General features: G+C 31.0%; 2 protein-coding genes across 5 annotated transcripts; one reads left to right on the forward strand and one right to left on the reverse strand.

Annotated features, from left to right (window-relative positions):
- The first annotated feature begins 1034 nt into the window (after positions 1–1034).
- LOC114422044 lies at positions 1035–4996 on the forward strand. 4 transcript variants are annotated; one of them, XM_028388223.1, is made up of 8 exons: positions 1057–1155; positions 1885–2028; positions 2461–2547; positions 2656–2910; positions 3318–3482; positions 3617–3670; positions 3769–3915; positions 4213–4996. In XM_028388223.1, the coding sequence occupies exons 1-8, from the start codon at positions 1096–1098 to the stop codon at positions 4588–4590; spliced, it is 1290 nt and encodes a 429-aa protein (XP_028244024.1). In that variant the 5' UTR covers positions 1057–1095; the 3' UTR covers positions 4591–4996. The 4 variants fall into 4 exon arrangements, with proteins under 4 accessions (XP_028244025.1, XP_028244024.1, XP_028244026.1 ...); XM_028388221.1 differs by lacking the exon at positions 1057–1155 and adding an exon at positions 1363–1608; XM_028388224.1 differs by lacking the exon at positions 1885–2028 and having other exon boundaries at positions 1035–1155.
- A 4077-nt stretch (positions 4997–9073) lies between these two features.
- On the reverse strand, positions 9074–10553 carry LOC114423058 (non-specific lipid-transfer protein 8-like). The gene is made up of 2 exons (XM_028389666.1): positions 10076–10553; positions 9074–9395 (listed from the first exon to the last, which is right to left on the reverse strand). The coding sequence occupies exons 1-2, from the start codon at positions 10483–10485 to the stop codon at positions 9386–9388; spliced, it is 420 nt and encodes a 139-aa protein (XP_028245467.1). The 5' UTR covers positions 10486–10553; the 3' UTR covers positions 9074–9385.
- Positions 10554–19122: the final 8569 nt, after the last annotated feature.

The raw sequence follows: 19122 nt of genomic DNA on the forward strand, positions 1-19122 counted from the left end.
TCTATAAGAAAGTTGTAGATATAAATTTAATGAAAAAAATATTTTTGGGAATGTTAAATTCTTGGAATAAGTTTTAGAATATTTACACCAAATACAAATATCTATAGCCTAAAATTCCTGAAAAACTAAGGCAATTTTTAGATTAATGATAGATGATAAAGTGAAGCGAATGAGAGATAAGAAAGTTAATTCGGTATATATTTTAAAAATAAGAATAGGCCAAGATAGAAGGGACGATACTTGATCCATCCCATTCTTTTGTTTAGTCCAATTTTTATCCCCTTCAATTTGGGATGGGTGACTCAACAATTTTCTTAAAGAAAATATTCTTATTTTAACTTCTACGAAAACATGATTTTAACAAGGGATAACATAAAATCTAAAGTCATAACTTATTTCACTTAACTTGTTTTTTTTTTTTTCAAACAACGAACTGGAAAGTCCATTCCGTTCCATTATAAAATATGTAAAAAGTAAACTAATATTTGTATTTTTTATTTTAATTCATTCCGTGTCATTATATTCAGATTAAGTTTACTTAATTTTCTACCATCAATATTCTAAACGCTAAAAGAACTTATCCTAAATACTCTCTGAATATTTAATACAATTGGGAATATAAACAAAAATAAATTCAATAAAAGTTGAAATACCAATTCATGTAATTCAATTAGTAATTAATGATCCACTAATTTATCCAGCCATGAATTTACTGTCTTGATAACAACCGTTTTTTTTAAAAAGAAATCCTATAGTTTTGCAATTATACTAAAATCTAAATTTAATTCAAAAATAAACATCTAAAATTTAACTCGACCCTATTGAATTCATTTGTTTGGATAAACATATCCAAGAAAACAAAACAAAAATAAACCTTGAAGTAACTTCTTAATTACAACAATGGAAACAAACAAGAATGCATCCAATTATTTCCACTTCCAACCTCTATTTCCTTCCACTATTTCACAGCATCGTGCATTGAGAGAGAGAGAGAGAGAGAGAGCAAAACAACAAAAATAGCAAGAGAGAAAGAAAAATGGGAATTCAATATTTCAATCCCGTGACCCTAAGGAGCAAAACAGTAATTTCATACACATGATCACATGCTTGTCCATTGTAGCGGGAACTAACACACACTTTCTCTCTCCTGCCACTGTGAGTAGTGTAATCTCAATTTTGTTAGAAGGTGACTGGCATGGATTTAAATCACGATGGTAATTATGTTTGTATCAGTCACATTTTTTCATAATGTAAAGATTTTTAACTCACCTGATAAGATCGCAATCACAATTTGAAATCATGGTGACTGAATAATACCACCATGCATTTCCACAAAAACCTTTTTTTTCCTTCTTTTTGTGTTGTGTTGTTCCCATAATGCCCCTCTCTTTTTCCCTTGCAAGCGTCGGCAGTTTCTTTTGTAGGATTGTGAGGAACAAAACTACTCATAAGGAACACCCAAGAGGAGGGAATTTGAAGGGCCCCTCTCTCACTCAACCCTGTCAAAGGTGTCAAGCACATTTTTTTGTTTGTGTGTGTAGCAAAGGGTGGTGGTGTGGTGCTTGTTGTGGTTGGTGGTGGAGTGCGCAGGATAAGCGGCAAAGTAAGGTGAAGGTTAGGGGAGAGAAAGAAAGAATCAAATCAACCAAACAAAAGAACCCCATTTAAGAAAATATATAGAAAGAAAAAAAAATTGATTAAAAGATTGTTCTTTTTATTAACAACAACCCGTCATAGTTTTAAGGCCATTTAATTGGTTCTTATTGTGCTTGTGTGTGTGCTATAAATCCTTCGTGGTTTTTGGTGACCCTTTGGGTTCTATAGTTAGTCTAAGGTAACCCACTTTGAGAATTCTCATAAAGTTGCATGCTTTTGGATTGGAAGGTTGTTGCAATGGGGAAGGTTGTGTTGTTGTTTCTTTGCATGGTATTGGTGGTGGTGCCTTTGGCTTGTACTGATTCAATTCAGAAGCTTGAGGTTCAGAAGCACTTGAAGAACTTGAATAGGCCTCCTGTTAGGTCCATCAAGGTAGAAAGAGAGATAGAGAGTGCGTGTGTGTGCGTTTCTTTCTTTCTTTATTTCTGCTATGACTTTTATTTCTCTTTAGCTTTTTTATGCCGTTTATGATATCTCTTTCTTTTGCCTCTTCCACTTTTTCACTGATGGCTAAACTGTTTTTTCTAATTGGTGTTTGCAACAATGGACCTTTTTCGGGGTGAAAGGAACTTTAATCCTGGATGCTCATGTTGTCTCACTTGGGGGACTTTCTTTTAGTTTCTTTCAATTGTTCTTGAATTTAGAGCAGAATCTTCTTATTGTGCTTTTTAGTGGTGCCTTTTCTGGGTTTTGCTTTGAATTACAGTGTTATTGGTTTGGTTCTTTGGATTTTTGACGGCATACATGAGCATAGTTCTTTTTTTTGCAAGTTTCTAATTTGCATTTGTGTTGTTGTGAGAGCAGAGTCCTGATGGAGATGTTATTGATTGCATCCATGTTACACACCAGCCAGCTTTTGATCACCCTGACCTCAAAAATCACAAGATTCAGGTGAAGAATTTTACTTTTCTTGTGTGTTTTTTTGTTTCTCTCTTTCCTTTATTTGGTTCAAACTTGAATTTCAAAATTCAAACAATCATATATGCTTTGGTGATGCAGATGAAACCAAATTTCCATCCAGAAGGGCATCCTTTTGGAGAAAGCAAAGTCTCTTCAAATTCAAAGCCTATTACTCAGCTGTGGCACCAAAATGGGAGGTGCCCTGAAGGAACAATTCCGGTCCGAAGGACGAAAAAGGATGACATATTAAGAACAAGCTCTGTTCAGCATTTTGGAAAGAAGAAGCAAAGTAGCTTCCCTCAGCCAAAACCTGCAAAACCTCTACCTGACATCATCAGTCAGAGTGGCCACCAGGTATTGCCACTACCATGATACTAATAATGCACTAACTACTAGTTCAATTGTGAGGCGCATTCTCGAGAGGGAGGTCATTGGTTCAAATCGTGTAAAAGAAAATCCTTCCGGATAGAGTGACTAAAAAAAAAAACTAGTTCAATTTACTACTAATTACTAGGAAAATTAACCTCATTTCTCATGAAATAAAAGAAAAACCTGTTTATTACCATATTAAGCTTCTTTTTTATGCTAAAGAAAAAAGAAAAAGACGTATACTACCATATTAGGCTTCTTTTTATTTTCTGCTAAAGGAAAAACAAGTTAGTATGGGAGCAAAAGATAAAAGCTGTTTATTTCTTTGTTTATATATTTATCCTGATTTTGTGTATTTTTCTTTATTCCTTTGATCTTTTTGGAGCATTTAGCATGCCATAGTGTATGTGGAGGGAGATAAGTATTATGGAGCCAAGGCAACCATAAACGTTTGGGACCCAAAAATTCAACAACCCAATGAATTTAGCCTTTCTCAAATGTGGATTTTGGGTGGCTCTTTTGGTCAAGATCTCAACAGCATTGAAGCAGGTTGGCAGGTATTATTAATTTTTTTTTCTCCATTGTCATCTTCTGTCTGCAAATATTTTTCAAAATCAGCATTCTCATAAAGATAAGATTTATCACTTTACTTCTAATTTCCCGTTTCTGGTTTTTCTATTCTGTTAATTAGGTCAGCCCTGATTTGTATGGAGACAACAACACTAGACTCTTCACTTATTGGACAGTGAGTCACCAATTCAAGCACCCCAATTTTGTCTTCTCTGATAATTTTTTTCTTTAATTTCTTATTCTTTTCATGCAATTGTTCCACTACCACGACAGAGTGATGCATATCAAGCTACTGGTTGTTATAATCTCCTTTGCTCTGGCTTTATTCAAATTAACAGTGATATAGCCCTGGGAGCAAGCATCTCCCCACTTTCTAAGTATAGCTCTTCCCAATATGATATCAGCATCCTGGTCTGGAAGGTACATTTTTTATTTTTTATTTAATTTATTTCCATTTTATATATTATCTCTTGATATTGGACATTCTGGCATGAAAATACGCCCAGCACTTAACAAACACTACCATAAGGCACCATTTAAAATATTAATACCACTGTTTTGTGCAGACAACACTAGTTAATTCTAAATCAAGAGAATCTCTGACACACACATTTCATTATATGTGAATGCTGCATTATTTTTGAGGGGCCATGGATTTATTAATATGAAACAATGCCATCTGATGTTGTCTATTATGGAAAACCAATGTGTATGTAGGACCCCAAAGAGGGTAACTGGTGGATGCAGTTTGGTAATGATCATGTTATGGGATACTGGCCGGCTCCTCTATTCTCGTACCTCTCCGACAGTGCGTCAATGATTGAGTGGGGGGGAGAGGTCGTGAACTCCGAGTCCGACGGCCAACACACCTCGACTCAAATGGGGAGTGGCCATTTCCCTGAGGAAGGTTTTGGCAAGGCTAGTTACTTCAAGAACATTCAGATTGTTGATGGTGACAACAAGCTTAGAGCTCCAAAAGACCTTGGCACTTACACTGAGCAAGATAGCTGCTACAATGTTCAAACTGGTAGTGCTGGAGATTGGGGTAACTACTTCTACTATGGTGGTCCTGGTAGAAATCCAAATTGCCCTTGATCATTCATGTTAATCAAACAAAAAAAGAAAAAAAAAACAACAAAAAAAACTAGGTGTTATTTTCATCTACTGTAGTTATTTTAGTAACTTTGTGGTACCCCTTAGCTTTGTGGTGTATAATGAAGCTCCTAGTCTCTTTGAAGTCTCCAAAAAATTGTTGGAGAAAAGGGGTGGTGGGTTTCTTTCTTAGAGTTACAAGAAACAAGTTTCTTCATTGGTTTTCCCTGTTTATATTATATATTATATATATTTGTTGTTTTTGTTTGCTCCTCTCTCTAGAGCTGTGAAGGTTGAGGTGTGAATGTGAACAGAATATTCTATTATGGGACAAGGAAACTGTATTTTTTTATATTTTGCTACCATGTTTTGATTAGTGAAAAGCTGTCTTAATAAGGACATTTGTTTATGTTTATGCTCTTGCTTGTGACCTTAGTGGGTGGCCTTTTTATTAATTGAAGAAAGTAATGGTGGAAAGAAAAATTCAGGTGCATGCACATGTGATTATACAGGTCAAGGCCAGTCAATTAGTCACTTCACCTCTTTGGAATATACTCGTCATTTAATCATAGATTGTCAAAATTATTATCTTCTAATTAATTGAAACAATTATTTTGTAAAAAAAATTTCTATTCCATCAAGTGTCAACTAAATAGAAATCATTGATTTTTAAGGTTTTTATTGTAAAAATTAACAAAATTTATCATACATTATATTATATGATTATATTTTATGAGTAGATAATAATATAAAATCACTTTATATTATTTGTACATAATTTATTTTCTTTTGCAAAATGATAGCGATTATTTATGATTAACTAAAATTTATTCAAAATTATCAATTTTGATGAGTATATTTTTTTAATTAAGAGAAAAAATTATTAAATGAAAAATGAAACTTTTGGTGATTTTTAATGAATTTAAGTCAATTTCTAATTAAGATATATAATATGTTACTAGTATTTCTTAATTTCTTTTATTTTTAAAGCTATATAGTATATAGGATGATTTTTAATTAATTAAATAATGGTGTAAAATAATTCTGTGCCCACAATAAAAATTAAGCTCTTAAAGACAATATTATCCTTGACTACAGAAGAACTTAGAAAAGGAAAAGATGTGCACAAACGCGTTATCGCCTTATTGTGATGCTGATACGATGGGCCCATGAGAGATTGAATGGTATGTTAGTGTTGCAAGCTAGCATTTTCTTTCATAAAAAGCCTCCATTATGGTTGGTTATACGCCCACCTCTCCTTTCACTTAGCCTTCATTATTCATACTCATATTTCTTTCTGGCTTTAAGAAAGCAGCATTCTAAACGTATTAGGGAAAAGCTTTATGACTTTATCTACTATAGAGTATAATATTGATGTATAGTCATTGTAAAATAAATTTTTACAATTTATACTATCTATCAAACAATTAACAACATTTAGTCTAGATATGGTTTTTTTAAGTCATAATTATAAAATTCAATAATTTTCAGTTATATGATCAGTATATTTAATTAAATTAATATATATAATTTCTCATCATCTCATTATTTGTCTAACAAAGTTCATTTTGTACTCATAATATAGTATAAAGTATTTTGTGAGTTGTTAATTAATGTTGTCGTAAATATATAGTTCTGAATAATATATTTTTACAAACTTTTTTTTGAACAATTTAGATTAGTTTAGTTCTAAAAGTATCTGCCGGCTCAATGTAGATGAAACTAGGAAACCGATGTCTTTCAAGTTCCATCCCAATTTTTTCAATTAATAAAAAAATATTATTGTCAACTAATTAAAACGAATATACGTACATTTAAGAATGAGCCAGTGCTTCGATCTAGTGGCATTGTTTATATGTGTGTCTGTATAATATTCATGAAATATATACTCAATGTTATGTCTATCACAGTTCTGAAAAGCACGGGCTTTTTAGTTTAATCATTATGGCTTTTTATTGTATGCTTTAAAAAATAACACTCAACCCCATATGTTTGGTTAAGATATGGTAAAATGGCATAATTAACAATACAATAACTTGAATTGAAATACGTCATGTGTTTTTTTTTTTTTTTGTTGAAGTTCTTGTTTTTTTTAACTGGTTGTTAAAGTTATTGTTAACTCCCGCTAATTATGTTTGTGCTTTATATGAAGGAGAAAATCAGAAAAGATGCTTTTCTTCAATTAGGTTTGATAGCTTTTCTAAAAAGATTCGAGCTTTTCCTTTCTTTTAAAAAATAATGATATTGCAATTTGAAAGAGAAAATATATGTGAGTTCTATCACTTGTCAGGAGGAGGACTTGGTGTAACTAATTATAGCCATAATTACAAAATTAATCTCATCAAAATGCCAACAGAAAATTTCCTATCAAAGACCCTAAGGTTAGAGTGCGAAAGAAAGTAACCTTGATCATACAATTAAAATAATTAAATACTCAAGATTATATTTAAACAAAATTATTTCAATTATTTTTTTTTACTGATTGTTTCAATTATTTATATATAGTTAATAGTTAAGATTAATTCATATCTTATGTTATTACTGAGTAAGATGTTGCAGTCAAGGTTGAACAGTTCAGGATTTCCACAGTGATTAGTCAAAGGAGTTTTAGAGAGGTATGTATTCTTGAGACAAATGTATCATGTTGCTTCTTCATTGGCTCATGATTTGGTTTATGTTAGTTAAATTATATGCCTAACAAATTTTCAATCTAACTGTAGGTTTTAAGAATAAATTGTCCAATATTATTAACTTATGTAATAGTTCTTTTTGGCTATATTTAAATTATGTAATAATTAGTTTAAATTACATAATAATTAGTAAGTTATTCCGGTGTGATGTGATTTGATCTCTATCATACATTCCTTTCATGTCTCTTACTTGGTTTGGTTTAAAAAAATGAAAGAGATGAGTCTCTTTATTTGTTAAGCAAGAAAGGAAAACAAAATAATAATATATTATTATTAATGGGAAAACTAGGGATAAATAAAATCTCAAGCATAATTTTGTCAGTACACTTTAAAAATTATAAACTACTTTTAATTCCTATTAAATTTTCCCTCAATGTTAGAGAAAAAATAAAAAATGGAAGGAGATAAGTTTAACTCCTACATTTAATCTTCTCTCTTCTCTAAATTTCCGAATTAAAAAAGATCTCTTTTAATTTATTTCTCCGGAAGCATATTGTTCTATATGTATGTCTCCCTAGTCTCTACACACATACACCTATATATGTGTGTGAGTAAATTCTATAGCAAAATAATCCATTAGCTATTTTATAAATGTCTATAAAGTCCTAGAAAGAAGTTGTCCTTCAAGTGAGATTATACGTCAATTCAAAACAATGTTGTGTTTTTTCTTTGGAAGAAACAGTGATATATTAATGGTGTTTGAGAAGAAGATTTGAAATTGGAAGAGAACACCAATGTGTAATTTAAACGGCCTTAAAAGGTTGGTGCGAGTTACATTTAAGAATCCATTTCTCATAATGACTCCAATAATGTTTTCATTGGTGAGTTAGGGTACCCTTTACCCAAGTGTTAAGTTTTCAAGTCAAAGCACGTATTCATGCCACATGTGAGTCCATGTCGTGTGCCTATAGAGCTGTCCATCAATACATAAATGGTGGAATGATTAGTTGTTGTCCCATTGAACAAGTTTTTCAAACATATATCCAAGTTAGGAACACCAATTATGCTCAAAGGCAAAAGGCATAGATAGGGCACTAAGATTTTGTAACCTGCCTTACACGTATTTGAGTTGGAGTCAACCACAAATATATGGTATATGCCTATGGCGACAAACCAAAACCAAAACCAAAACTAGTGGACAATATGAGTAATTAATCAAACAAAAAGAAAACATGGTGCAATTAACATCTTTGGGTTGGGAAGAGGGTTAATCAGATTTGAAAAAATCCTCTTAGAATAAGGGTAAATATTTATATTAGGAGTTGCTAAATTCGTTTCTTCTTCTTTATTACTATGAAATGGTTTAATTTTGACATACTTTTATATTAAAAAAATTATACTATTAATTAATTAATTAGAAATTATTTTAAATATAATTTTTAAAGTAATTATTATTAACATTATCATGCACGAAAATTTATAATAAGATGACATACTATTTTTTTTTCATTGTTAACTCATTCTAATAATAATTATATAATTGTGTTTTTCCATTAATTCATCATTTCTTTTTGCTATTCATGTTATTTATTGGCCATGTTAGCAATTTATTTATTATTCTCTTAAGTGAGATTTTTGCTGACAGTATTTTTATCAACTATGTAGGGTGTGTTTCCCTAAAAAAAAAAATGTAGGGTGTGTCTGTAAAACGTTGAAATTTCATTCAATGTGAATCCATAAAAATTCTTCGGTCACATTTTGTTTCTTGAAACATGTGAGACCGATGCCCAAATTGGTAAACAAACACTATTTTCCATTAAAAAAAAACTTGTTTTCAGAACCTTTTAAACAAAAAATAACACCCAACTCCTTATGTTTTTATTTAGTTTGAATACTATTATTGGCATACAAATAACTTGAACGCTATCCTTCACATAGTAGATAGCAAAATAACATTTGTGAATTTTAATTAAAAGGCGCCGCAGGTGGCTCTACAATCAAGGTAGATTGGAAACAACATTCAGGCAACATATTATAAACAAAAAGATGGACTTAGTAAAGAAATCCACGTAGGTAGATTCCTGTTTATTACAGAATATGTTATACATCCATACATATGTAGCAGAAAAATGTTCAGCATGCTCTGCAACACCCTCCAATTCCAAGTTTCAACCAACCCTGCAAAAAGTGTAGCAAAATAATGGTATAAACTAAAAAACGAATAATTAATTTAAAAGGTTAGTTACAACTATAAAAAATTACAAATAAAATAAGCAAAATATGTAAAGAACATAATATGTAAGGCCAAGAAATGTTAACAAAACTCTTTTCATCACACTTTTTTATTATTAGTTAAAATTCAATAAAAATCATATTAAAATATAAATTTCACTCCTTATTTAATGAGTTTTATGTATAATTTTATAAATTCTAATATATTTCATTAATATTGATTGGGTTAGAAAGAAAAAAATATTAAATAATCCTGAACAGCCATGTGTTTATAGTTTCGACTAATTTTTACTTGCACATATATTCAAGTTTTTTAATCTATGGAAAAGAATTATTAACACTTATTATGTCCTTCTTTTTAATAGAAATGTTTTTCCTAATTATAGGTTTTGTTAGCTTCCCAAATGGGCTTTGGCCTAAACCCCATAAGGAAGCCAACATAGTTGAGATGCTTATGTTTTTCTGTTGGCAATCGCTCTAATTTTATATATATATAAAATTAACACTTATAACGTGTCATGTAAAAATTAGTTGGAACACGATATTTCTGGACTATGTTATCATTTCTAGTTAAAAAGAGTGTATCAGAAAGTGTTTTTCTGATGATAAGGGCATATGAATGTTACTTGGAACAATCAGCATTGGGAGAGATAGCCACAGGAAGGGTTATTCCACAGTTCCCCGGAAGAGCCTGAGCCAGTTGTGAGTTAATGTTGATACTCTTGGAAGTGGATTTGATGCAGTTGCAAGCAGCCTTCTTGTCCTCTGAGGTTGTTGCAGCAGAGGCAAGAGCTTTAGCTCCTGAGCAACAAGCAGCTGGTGGCTGTCCACTGCCACTCACCAAGTAGCTCACACATGGCCTCAAGTCCTTGATCACATCACTGCATGAAATTGCAGCCTCTGAAGTTGTGGCGAGAAGTAGGATCAGAAGCACAAGGGTAGCTAATGCTCCTGAAGATTTCATGGTTGCTGAAAAGAGAATGATAAATGATGATGATGCTGGTATGAATTTTGATCTCGTTCTTTTTTTCACCATTTATAGGAGTTTGATCAAGGAAGCTAAAATCTGCAAGTAAGGATGGATTTGATTTGAATTTAGTTTGATGAATGAGTGCAAGAAAGAAGAAACTTGCCATTTTGAGATTTCTTTTCTTGTGTTTTGTCAAATTCATGGTTAGGTGGAAGTGGCGAATAAGGGGTTATTCAGTTTTAACAAGTAAAACAAGCATGAAGCATGTGAAAGTTCAATGGAACATAGTGTTATTTTCTTATTATGTTTTTCTACTCATGCAAGAATTTGATCACTTAACCTTCTTTAAAAAACTATTAATTGTGATGAAAGTAAACCTTGTCAGTGGTAACAGTGACAGCTTGTCTGTTAAGGAACAAAATCATGTGCAATTGTTAGCACAGGATGATTATCTGGCTCTGAATTCTGTTTTCAATTGGCAGAAGCAATAGGCCCCTCAATTGGATATCTCAACCATACATTATATAATATTCATAGTTTATATTAATTTGTACCAGAGGGTCTTTCTATCACCAGTTATTGCTTTTGATAGATTCATTTGCTTGGCTGTTCACCATTTCCACAATTATTGCCAATATTTTTGTCTGATTGAAACCCATCACACTTTTTTAAGGTTGTATTCTCATCTATCAGTAGTCACAGATACTGTTTGATGTTCAAGTAGTCTCAAGCATTATCATTAACAGGGATGTGACTGATTTATTCTTATAATTAAATATTGGCAATATTTATTGAACCTCTTTGAGTTGAACTTTAATTTCTACCTTCAAATTATTCTTATGAAGTTTGGTACCTGTCTTTCGCCCTCCGTTATGTTTAGAAGGTAAGTAAAAAAATGTAATAAAATCCTTCCAATAAAAATATTGCAAAGCGAATCATGTCTTTGGCTAAGTACACTTTCATTAACTGGGCAAATTTCTGAGGTTTTCAAAGTTATCTTAACACCACAGATGAATACGAAAAACATATAAAATCTGACGTGCGATTTCAATTTTACTTTTACCAAGCTACTGTAAGGAATTTGAAGAGGAAAACACATTGAAGGAACATTTCTCTAACATACTTCTGCTTCAAGGTTCTAAACATTTTTATTAATCTCTCAAGAAAATTATTTGAACACAAGGATTTTCCATATAGCAGGGGATTTTAATTATGGATATTGATTAACATTACATATCGCGGTCAAAATGCTCTTACATCTTCAATGGTCAAATTTTAATCCTATTCGATGTTCTCATTTTTCTTCAGAGTGATAAACTGGTTATTGTGTAATTTTGTACATGAGTTTGTCCTTGTTTTAATGCATTTTGTTTGATTTTATTGGTAAAACTCATGGAATTCTGTGAAAGTGTGATACAGGGTGAGAGTGATAGAATGCAGAAATTCAACTTAAAAGGGTTTGAAAAAGAGTTAAAAGAGAACTCTAATGAAGAGCAAGACCATGGTCTTTGGGAGAATGGTCTTGCTCATTCCAACACATCCATGCTTTGATTCTCAAGAATTGGAAAACAACGTCAGATTTTCCACAAACGGTCGTACTCATCCAAAACACCTCATCTTTTGCTTTGTGTACAAAATTTGACTCTGAATGTCTTGGTATATTGTGGGAACTCTTTTGGATTGGGAAGAAGGCGAGGGGGAAGATTGCATAGCCTTCTAATTGTAATTTTTCTTATTCCCTTCTCTTTCTCACGTATCAAAGGTTATTGTTTTATTTGTTTGTAACTATTGACTAAACCCCTCTTTTAAGGATTATGAATTATGATGTAATATATAGATGAACCCCAAGTTTACATAATTGAAATTGTCTTTATTGAATCAATTATGTTGTTCTATTGTGCCTAATTTTTTATTAGACTTAATCAATCTATAATTTAGTTATTTGTGTAATTGTGATAAATTTCACATTAATAATGAAATTATAGAACAACCGAATCCTATAGAATGAAGATTGACCAAACACATTTTAGGGATTTCTTATTATTATTCTCTATGTACTTGTGATTTCTCGTAATTTATTTCTTAATTGATCAAATTAGAATTAAATTAAGAGAAAGACTACTGAAAATGTTTGGCCAAAATCTTTTAACAAGTTAGTCATTGATAAACATTGAGAATTCAATTCAATTAATGTACAATTGGAGGAATTCAATTGTAAGATTTATTGTAATCCTATATCTCCTTATCTTATAAATTCATTGCATTGTCTCTATTTGTTCTAGAGTATTATTTTCTAACAAAGTAATTGAACACATTTGTCAACTATTGATTAAAAATAAAAATAGTTTAGTTTCTTTCGAATTAAGTTATTATGAGGGCATGACTAGTTCTTAGGGTATGATATTCGAACTTAGATTCACTATTATTATGCGTAGCATACGCTTGCACTTCACAAACATATTTTAGGTATCACAGAGCTATCAAATGGATAAGTTTAGCCTGACCTGAATCTCTCATGGACCATTTTGTTTATATATGGTGATACCTTTGCACATAAAAAGAAAGCTTAATTAATCTTTTTTTTTACAACTATAAGATGATAATAATTAAGAAAAAAAGAGTCGAGTATTAACATATATATACTTGGATAAGGAAATGCTGGCAACAGAATTTCTGATTTTTATAATATTATTTTGAGTAAAAGTTAGTCTGAATTTACTATTAATATAAAAAGAATAACAGAGATGTTCTCAAAATTCAAATTGTTATCAATGAAGTTCACTGTTGATGACATGTAGGGTTCATACTATTTCCAGCTAGACCTGCGACTCACGTGTCTTGATCAAGGTTTTTCAAATTGCACCACACTGCGGTCGAGGAACACTATCACATGTGGTGGTTTTAGTTCAATGATTCCAAAAAAATTTAAACTTTTATTTTGTTTATCATTCAATGCATATAAAATCCTTTTGGATGCTAATGATTCCTTACGCGCAGTAAGAAAACAAACTGCAGCGTCGAGTTTTGCATGGACCCATGATTTTTGGGTGTATCAATATAGCTGGTGAGAGTTAAAGATTAATCTTTTAATATTTTAAGAGACAGAATTTTGATAAGCAAATATTTTCTATATAGACGATTAGAATTGGAGATCGTTAAACTCTTGGCTATATTTCAGCATTTTGTTGATATGAGTAGAATAGAGGTCGAATCCTGTAATTAATTAAGGTTTTGGATGAAGTCTTGAATAAAAAATACAAATGATAACAACATAGGCCCAAATTTTTGGTCGTTGATAAAAAATCAATTATTAATAAAATCAAAAAATACTTTGCATCAATCCAAAAAAAAAACTTTTGACTATATATAATTAAAAGACATAATTATCTTATAAGTACATTTGGGGCCATGAGATCTAAATCCCTTGTCTTCTTATTGTGTCTTAAAACTGAAGTATATGGCTCATTATGTATTTTCACGAATGGGTTATATTTATGATTATGTGAGAAGAATAATAAGTAATTGTTACAATACAACAGATAATAGTAATAATTAGTTTCAGGTCTATATATATATATATATATAAATGGGGTTCAGAAATTTGGATTTTGGAAGTCAGAATTCTCTTTAATTTCTGTCTGTCTCCTTTCACTCTTCTTTATTCTGTTACTGTTTCTACGTAAAAATTTAAATAACTCTTCTCAAAATGAGAATAAATTCACACATATAAAGATTTCACCTGATAGTATATGCAGAAAATCTCGTGTTTATTATCTCCCCCTCTTTCTCTTTTTATAAGATATTTGCAAAATTTGATAAGATTTCACTTACTATAAAGATTTATGAGTCAAAAGGAACAGAGACAAAATTTCACATGTGAAAATGGGTATTAAAAGATCCATTCACCTTCTCATATACACAATATATATGTGTTGCCCCTTTTATTTGGTGCGAATATCGAATTCTAGCTTGAAGTAAGGTAGGTTTTTTTTTTTTTTTTTCCTTTCCCTAACATATTTTACGACTCTATCCTTATCTTCAATTTTCTCCATACCTTGTCTTTTGATAACCCAACTTGTCTCGGTTTGTCACTTTCTTTGGATCCACATGCCGCAATAATCACGAAAAAGTAACAAGATCACGAGAAACTACATTGTATTTGCCATAATAAGTAGGCTATAGTGTACGTATTTGGTAGGTTTGTCATAACTAGTGCATGCAAAGATAACGTGAATCTTGAGAGGTGTTGCTCTTAATTATATGCTCAAAGAATGTACAGAAGTCAAATAAGGATATTTTAGACAAATAAGATTTTTTGATTCGGTCTCTCTTTTTATATTCGGTGACAAATAAGATTATTTTATTATGAGAATGGTGCAATTAATTATTTTCTTTTAAAATGTGCAAATTACCATAAACCACAAATAAATTGAGTCGGGAGGGCTGAAAAAATTAAGTACAACTTCTCTTAATAAAACATTTTTTTTTCTGCACAAAAGAATAATTGATTAGCATTTGCTGGTACCGGCAAAAGAATAATTGATAACTATCAATTTAACATATTTCTGTATGTTGTTTTGTCGGATTCAAATCGTCTCTTATGAAATTGTCTTACAACATGCGAATCAAGAATTAATGCCGATACACATATTTCTTTATGGTTATGATTACGAGACTCTTGAAAAAGAATTTTATATGACTTGTAAGTAGAAACTCCAAACTTGATTACCCCCACATGCATGGGGGTACTTTTTGCATCCAATGTCCACCATTGCTGTCTGTTTTTTTTTTTTTGTTTGTCAAAGGCATATTGCCTAAAATTTACAAACCCCTTAAGTTTGGGCCTAAATCTGTTTGAACTTTGAACCAGTGTGCAATGTAAGCATCGAGTCTACAATTCGTTCAAAAAATATAAAATTGTTCCCTACTCTTCCATGCAATGACCTAAGTTCCACTTCAAAATCATTTTACACCATGTTCCAGTAATCACCACCACCTCCTTTGAAACAAGATAATCACCTAATATAAGTTGTCATTATCTCTACCAATTGTCATATCACTTCCTTACCCCCTTAATTACTTTGCCTTTTGCCTTGCAGAAAAAGCCCAATCCACCCGCTACTATCACACCGTGTTCTAGTGATTGTTGTATTTTAAAGGTATTTCAAAAGACAAGAGTTCCACGTTGTCTAGACATGTTTTGTTTCTCTTGTTTATAAATGGACTTGGGACTAATGCTTTTAAAGTAGCTAGTACAGGGTCAAAGAGATCGGTGATTTCTTAGAAGGTAAATACGTAGTAGTTCTAAAGAAGAAGAAATTAAAAAAGATTAGTCCATAATTAATTTAATTAAATTTCTAGTATATCACCAATTTAGTTCTCAAAGTATATTTCACTCTGTATCCTAAGTAGTCTTTAAAATAATAAAATTATTTAAATAGTTCTGAATATTTATCATTTAAGTCCCTAAGTTTGTGTAATTTAATTAGTAAAATTCGGGGACCAATGATTTGTTTACTATTTACCACGATCTATAGTACTTTTAGGACTATTTTTTTAAAAAAAAAAAACTATATGAACTACATAGAAGATAAGGTATTATTTTAAAAAATAAAATTGACGATATACTCATTTAATTTCTTTTCTTTTTGAACGATACTCATTGGATTTCTGTGCACACTCTGTAAAAAAAAATTATATATCTACTATCATTTAAAATTGATGCTAGGTATAATTTTCTTGATAATTATTATAAAAAGCAATATTTAGTTTACATTTTACACGATCAAGCATTAGATAATAATATATATAAAAGCTTGATAATATAAATACTTTTTTAAATTATCAATTCATATATTATATTGTGACAGTTTAATATAGTTAGTTAAATATGACACATGAACTGTTTTAGATTCCTTGATATCTATATAAAAATACATTATGAATTTACTCAATTTAACTTTCTTAATTATCTTTAAAGTTGTAAAACAACAACTATTTATTTTAGAACAGTGGTGGTGTGAAACACACTCTGTATGCAACTAAATAAATAAATAATCAAGGAATTCTTTAAAAACAAGTAAGAAAATAGTTAAATTAAAGAAAAGCAAAAAATAAAAAATAAAAGTCCTAAACAATGGGAACAAGGCATCCAAACAACGCATTCTTGAGCGTTCCCCGACGCCTCAACAGCCAAACCAGTTTCCAGCAGCTCTCTGCGCCGCCGCCCTTCGCTGCAACACTCGGCATCGGCATCGGCATCGGCGGCGGAGGGAGCTCCCTCCGCTCCTGCCTCATCTTAATGTCACTCAATTCCATCTGCAACGGAAACTTCATCACTGTCCCAAACATTCCGTTATAGCGCGAGTCTCCTCCGGCAACTCTCGCTCCTCCGGCGCCGGCGGCTCTCACTCCCGGACGGCAACCAGAGCCATGCCACGTACCCGTTGGAGGTTTCCGACCTCAACAGCGCCCGGGTTTCAACTTCTTCGGGTCGGCGCGTTATGACTTTGCCGCAGAAAACGACGTCGTTGGGGACGCCGCCGGAAACATAGTTAACAGCCGCGGGAAAATCGAACTCGAATTCTGCGGAGCGTTTCATAACGGAAATTGTTGTTGTGTTTGGATCTTGGAAGTGGTGTTGAGAATAACGAAAGTGTGACACTGAGAGAGAAAGTATATATAGTTTTGAACGAAAAGAAGGAAAAAGAAAGCAAACACATGGGTCGTGTCAGTATATAACGTTAGTGTTACGAGGTTTCTTTCTTTCTAGAATGCGTAGAGAGAGCGTGAGAGGAAAATTGACTTAGTCGTCATGGGAGTGAAGTTTTTCTTCTTTTCTTGCTTCACATGGGAGTGTGAAGGTTTCGTTAATTTGTTTCTGGGAACTCTAGAAAGCAAAGAAATATTTAATTTTAGGCTTGTAAATTATAATTTATTCAAAAGGTTTTCCATAATTTACTCCAAGTAAAAATGGGTTAAATAACCTATTTCATTTTACCAATAGAATTCAAACAATTTTCTTATTCTTAAGGTTAAATATGGTATTTTCAAAAACTTGAAGTTAGAAATTATTTTTTAGAGACCTTTGGTGTCGTCGGGGCTTAGTCAGAAATTCAGTTCAAGAGAACCAAGAAAAAAAAATTAGTAAAGAAAACTAAATTTCCACATACATAAAATATACAAAAATATTCAATATTATATATAATATTTTTTATTATAAATAAAAATGTATATAACTATATTAAGTATAAAAATAATTGTATATAAAAAAAACCTGTCAGAAAGAAAAGAAATAAACCAGATGAATAAAATAATTTTGAATAGTTATTCGTGGACACCTCAACCTAATAAATACACATTTAACACTTTTTTAACTATCTTTCTTTTTCTATCATACTTATATTTATCCTCTCTCTTTTTTTCCCAAGAGTCAACTAACATAGTGATTTTCATATATTTTTTCTCAATAATTTTATTTTTAATTTTAGGGGATCATAAAATATTTTTTTATAGTAATTTAAGTACATTTAAAAAAAAATTGGGGGGTGGGGATTATGGCCCCTGCAGGTCTACCTTTAGCTTAATCTTTGATAGGTAATCTTTTTATGGAAGATAATTTTTTATATATTAAATAGAATTATTATCCACGATGAAAATATCTCTAAATATATTTAATGTAGCTGTATAATTTACGAACTTAATAATTAAACTGAAACAATTCTATTTAAACTACGCGCTAGATAATATTCAACATTTTTTTTGGTGATCTGACAATATTCAACATGATTGGTTTAAGTATTTTTTAAAAAATGTTTTTTGGGTTTTTGGTTACTAGAAGATTTTGACATACATTTGTTAAGGATGGGTTTGCTTCCATATCTACACATATTTTAATGTGTGGGTAGAGATTCGGTGTGAAAAAAGTATTTATTTATTTGTTTGTTTTGATTTTGACATCACCAACAGAGGAGGACAGAGGGCATTGTGGGACTATTTCTCATCAATCGGAAGGAAAAGGTTGACTTAAACCTGGCTTTGTTAGTGCATTAACATTGCATGGATTTGAGCTTAAACCACCAGATTTTTTATTAATTATCTTGTGTTTCAAGGTTTGTGATAGAAGGTTATTAAGGACAACGGAGTTGTAGTGTGTGACAGGTTGACAAAAACGAGTGTTTGATTCAATTATTCTAGATTTTCTTCAATTCTCGGAGAAATTTTTAAATAATAATAAACAATAATTTCTTTAAATAATTAAATCAATCTCTCTCCAAACATGTCCATTTCATGAAGGGTACAAATTTTAATCTATGAAATATGGATTGAATTTTTCTAAAGTGCAATCTTCAATTTAGAAGATAAAGTGTCTATATTCTAATTATTCATAATAATAAATAGTTTCAATCATTATAATTAATTTTAATTTTTCACATTAAATTTATCTTTTAAAAAAAAATATGCCATCTATAGTTACTTATTATCAACTTCTTCATCATTATTATTGTAACTGTAATTGTCATCATTATTATCATTTTATGGTAGTATTGACCATAATAATAATGATAATAATGTTGAAGGTAATAATATTTATAGTAATATAATTTTTTTTGTTTTTTAGAGAGCAAAACTAATGTGACATATTTGAATTAATGGTAAGTTGGTAACGATTTAAATCATTTATTATATATTCTCAATGTTCAA

The sequence above is a fragment of the Glycine soja genome, chromosome 8, assembly GCF_004193775.1.
Source record: "Glycine soja cultivar W05 chromosome 8, ASM419377v2, whole genome shotgun sequence".
Taxonomy (NCBI): Eukaryota; Viridiplantae; Streptophyta; class Magnoliopsida; order Fabales; family Fabaceae; genus Glycine; species Glycine soja.

Bases quoted from the DNA above. Each gene is read 5' to 3' on its own strand.
- LOC114423058 (XM_028389666.1), bottom strand. From the start codon at position 10,485: ATGGTGAAAAAAAGAACGAGATCAAAATTCATACCAGCATCATCATCA.
- LOC114422044 (XM_028388221.1), top strand. From the start codon at position 1,378: ATGCCCCTCTCTTTTTCCCTTGCAAGCGTCGGCAGTTTCTTTTGTAGG. The intron at 3,483-3,616 runs GTATTATTAATT...TCTGTTAATTAG, and splicing joins GCATTGAAGCAGGTTGGCAG to GTCAGCCCTGATTTGTATGG. The intron at 3,671-3,768 runs GTGAGTCACCAA...CTACCACGACAG, and splicing joins GACTCTTCACTTATTGGACA to AGTGATGCATATCAAGCTAC.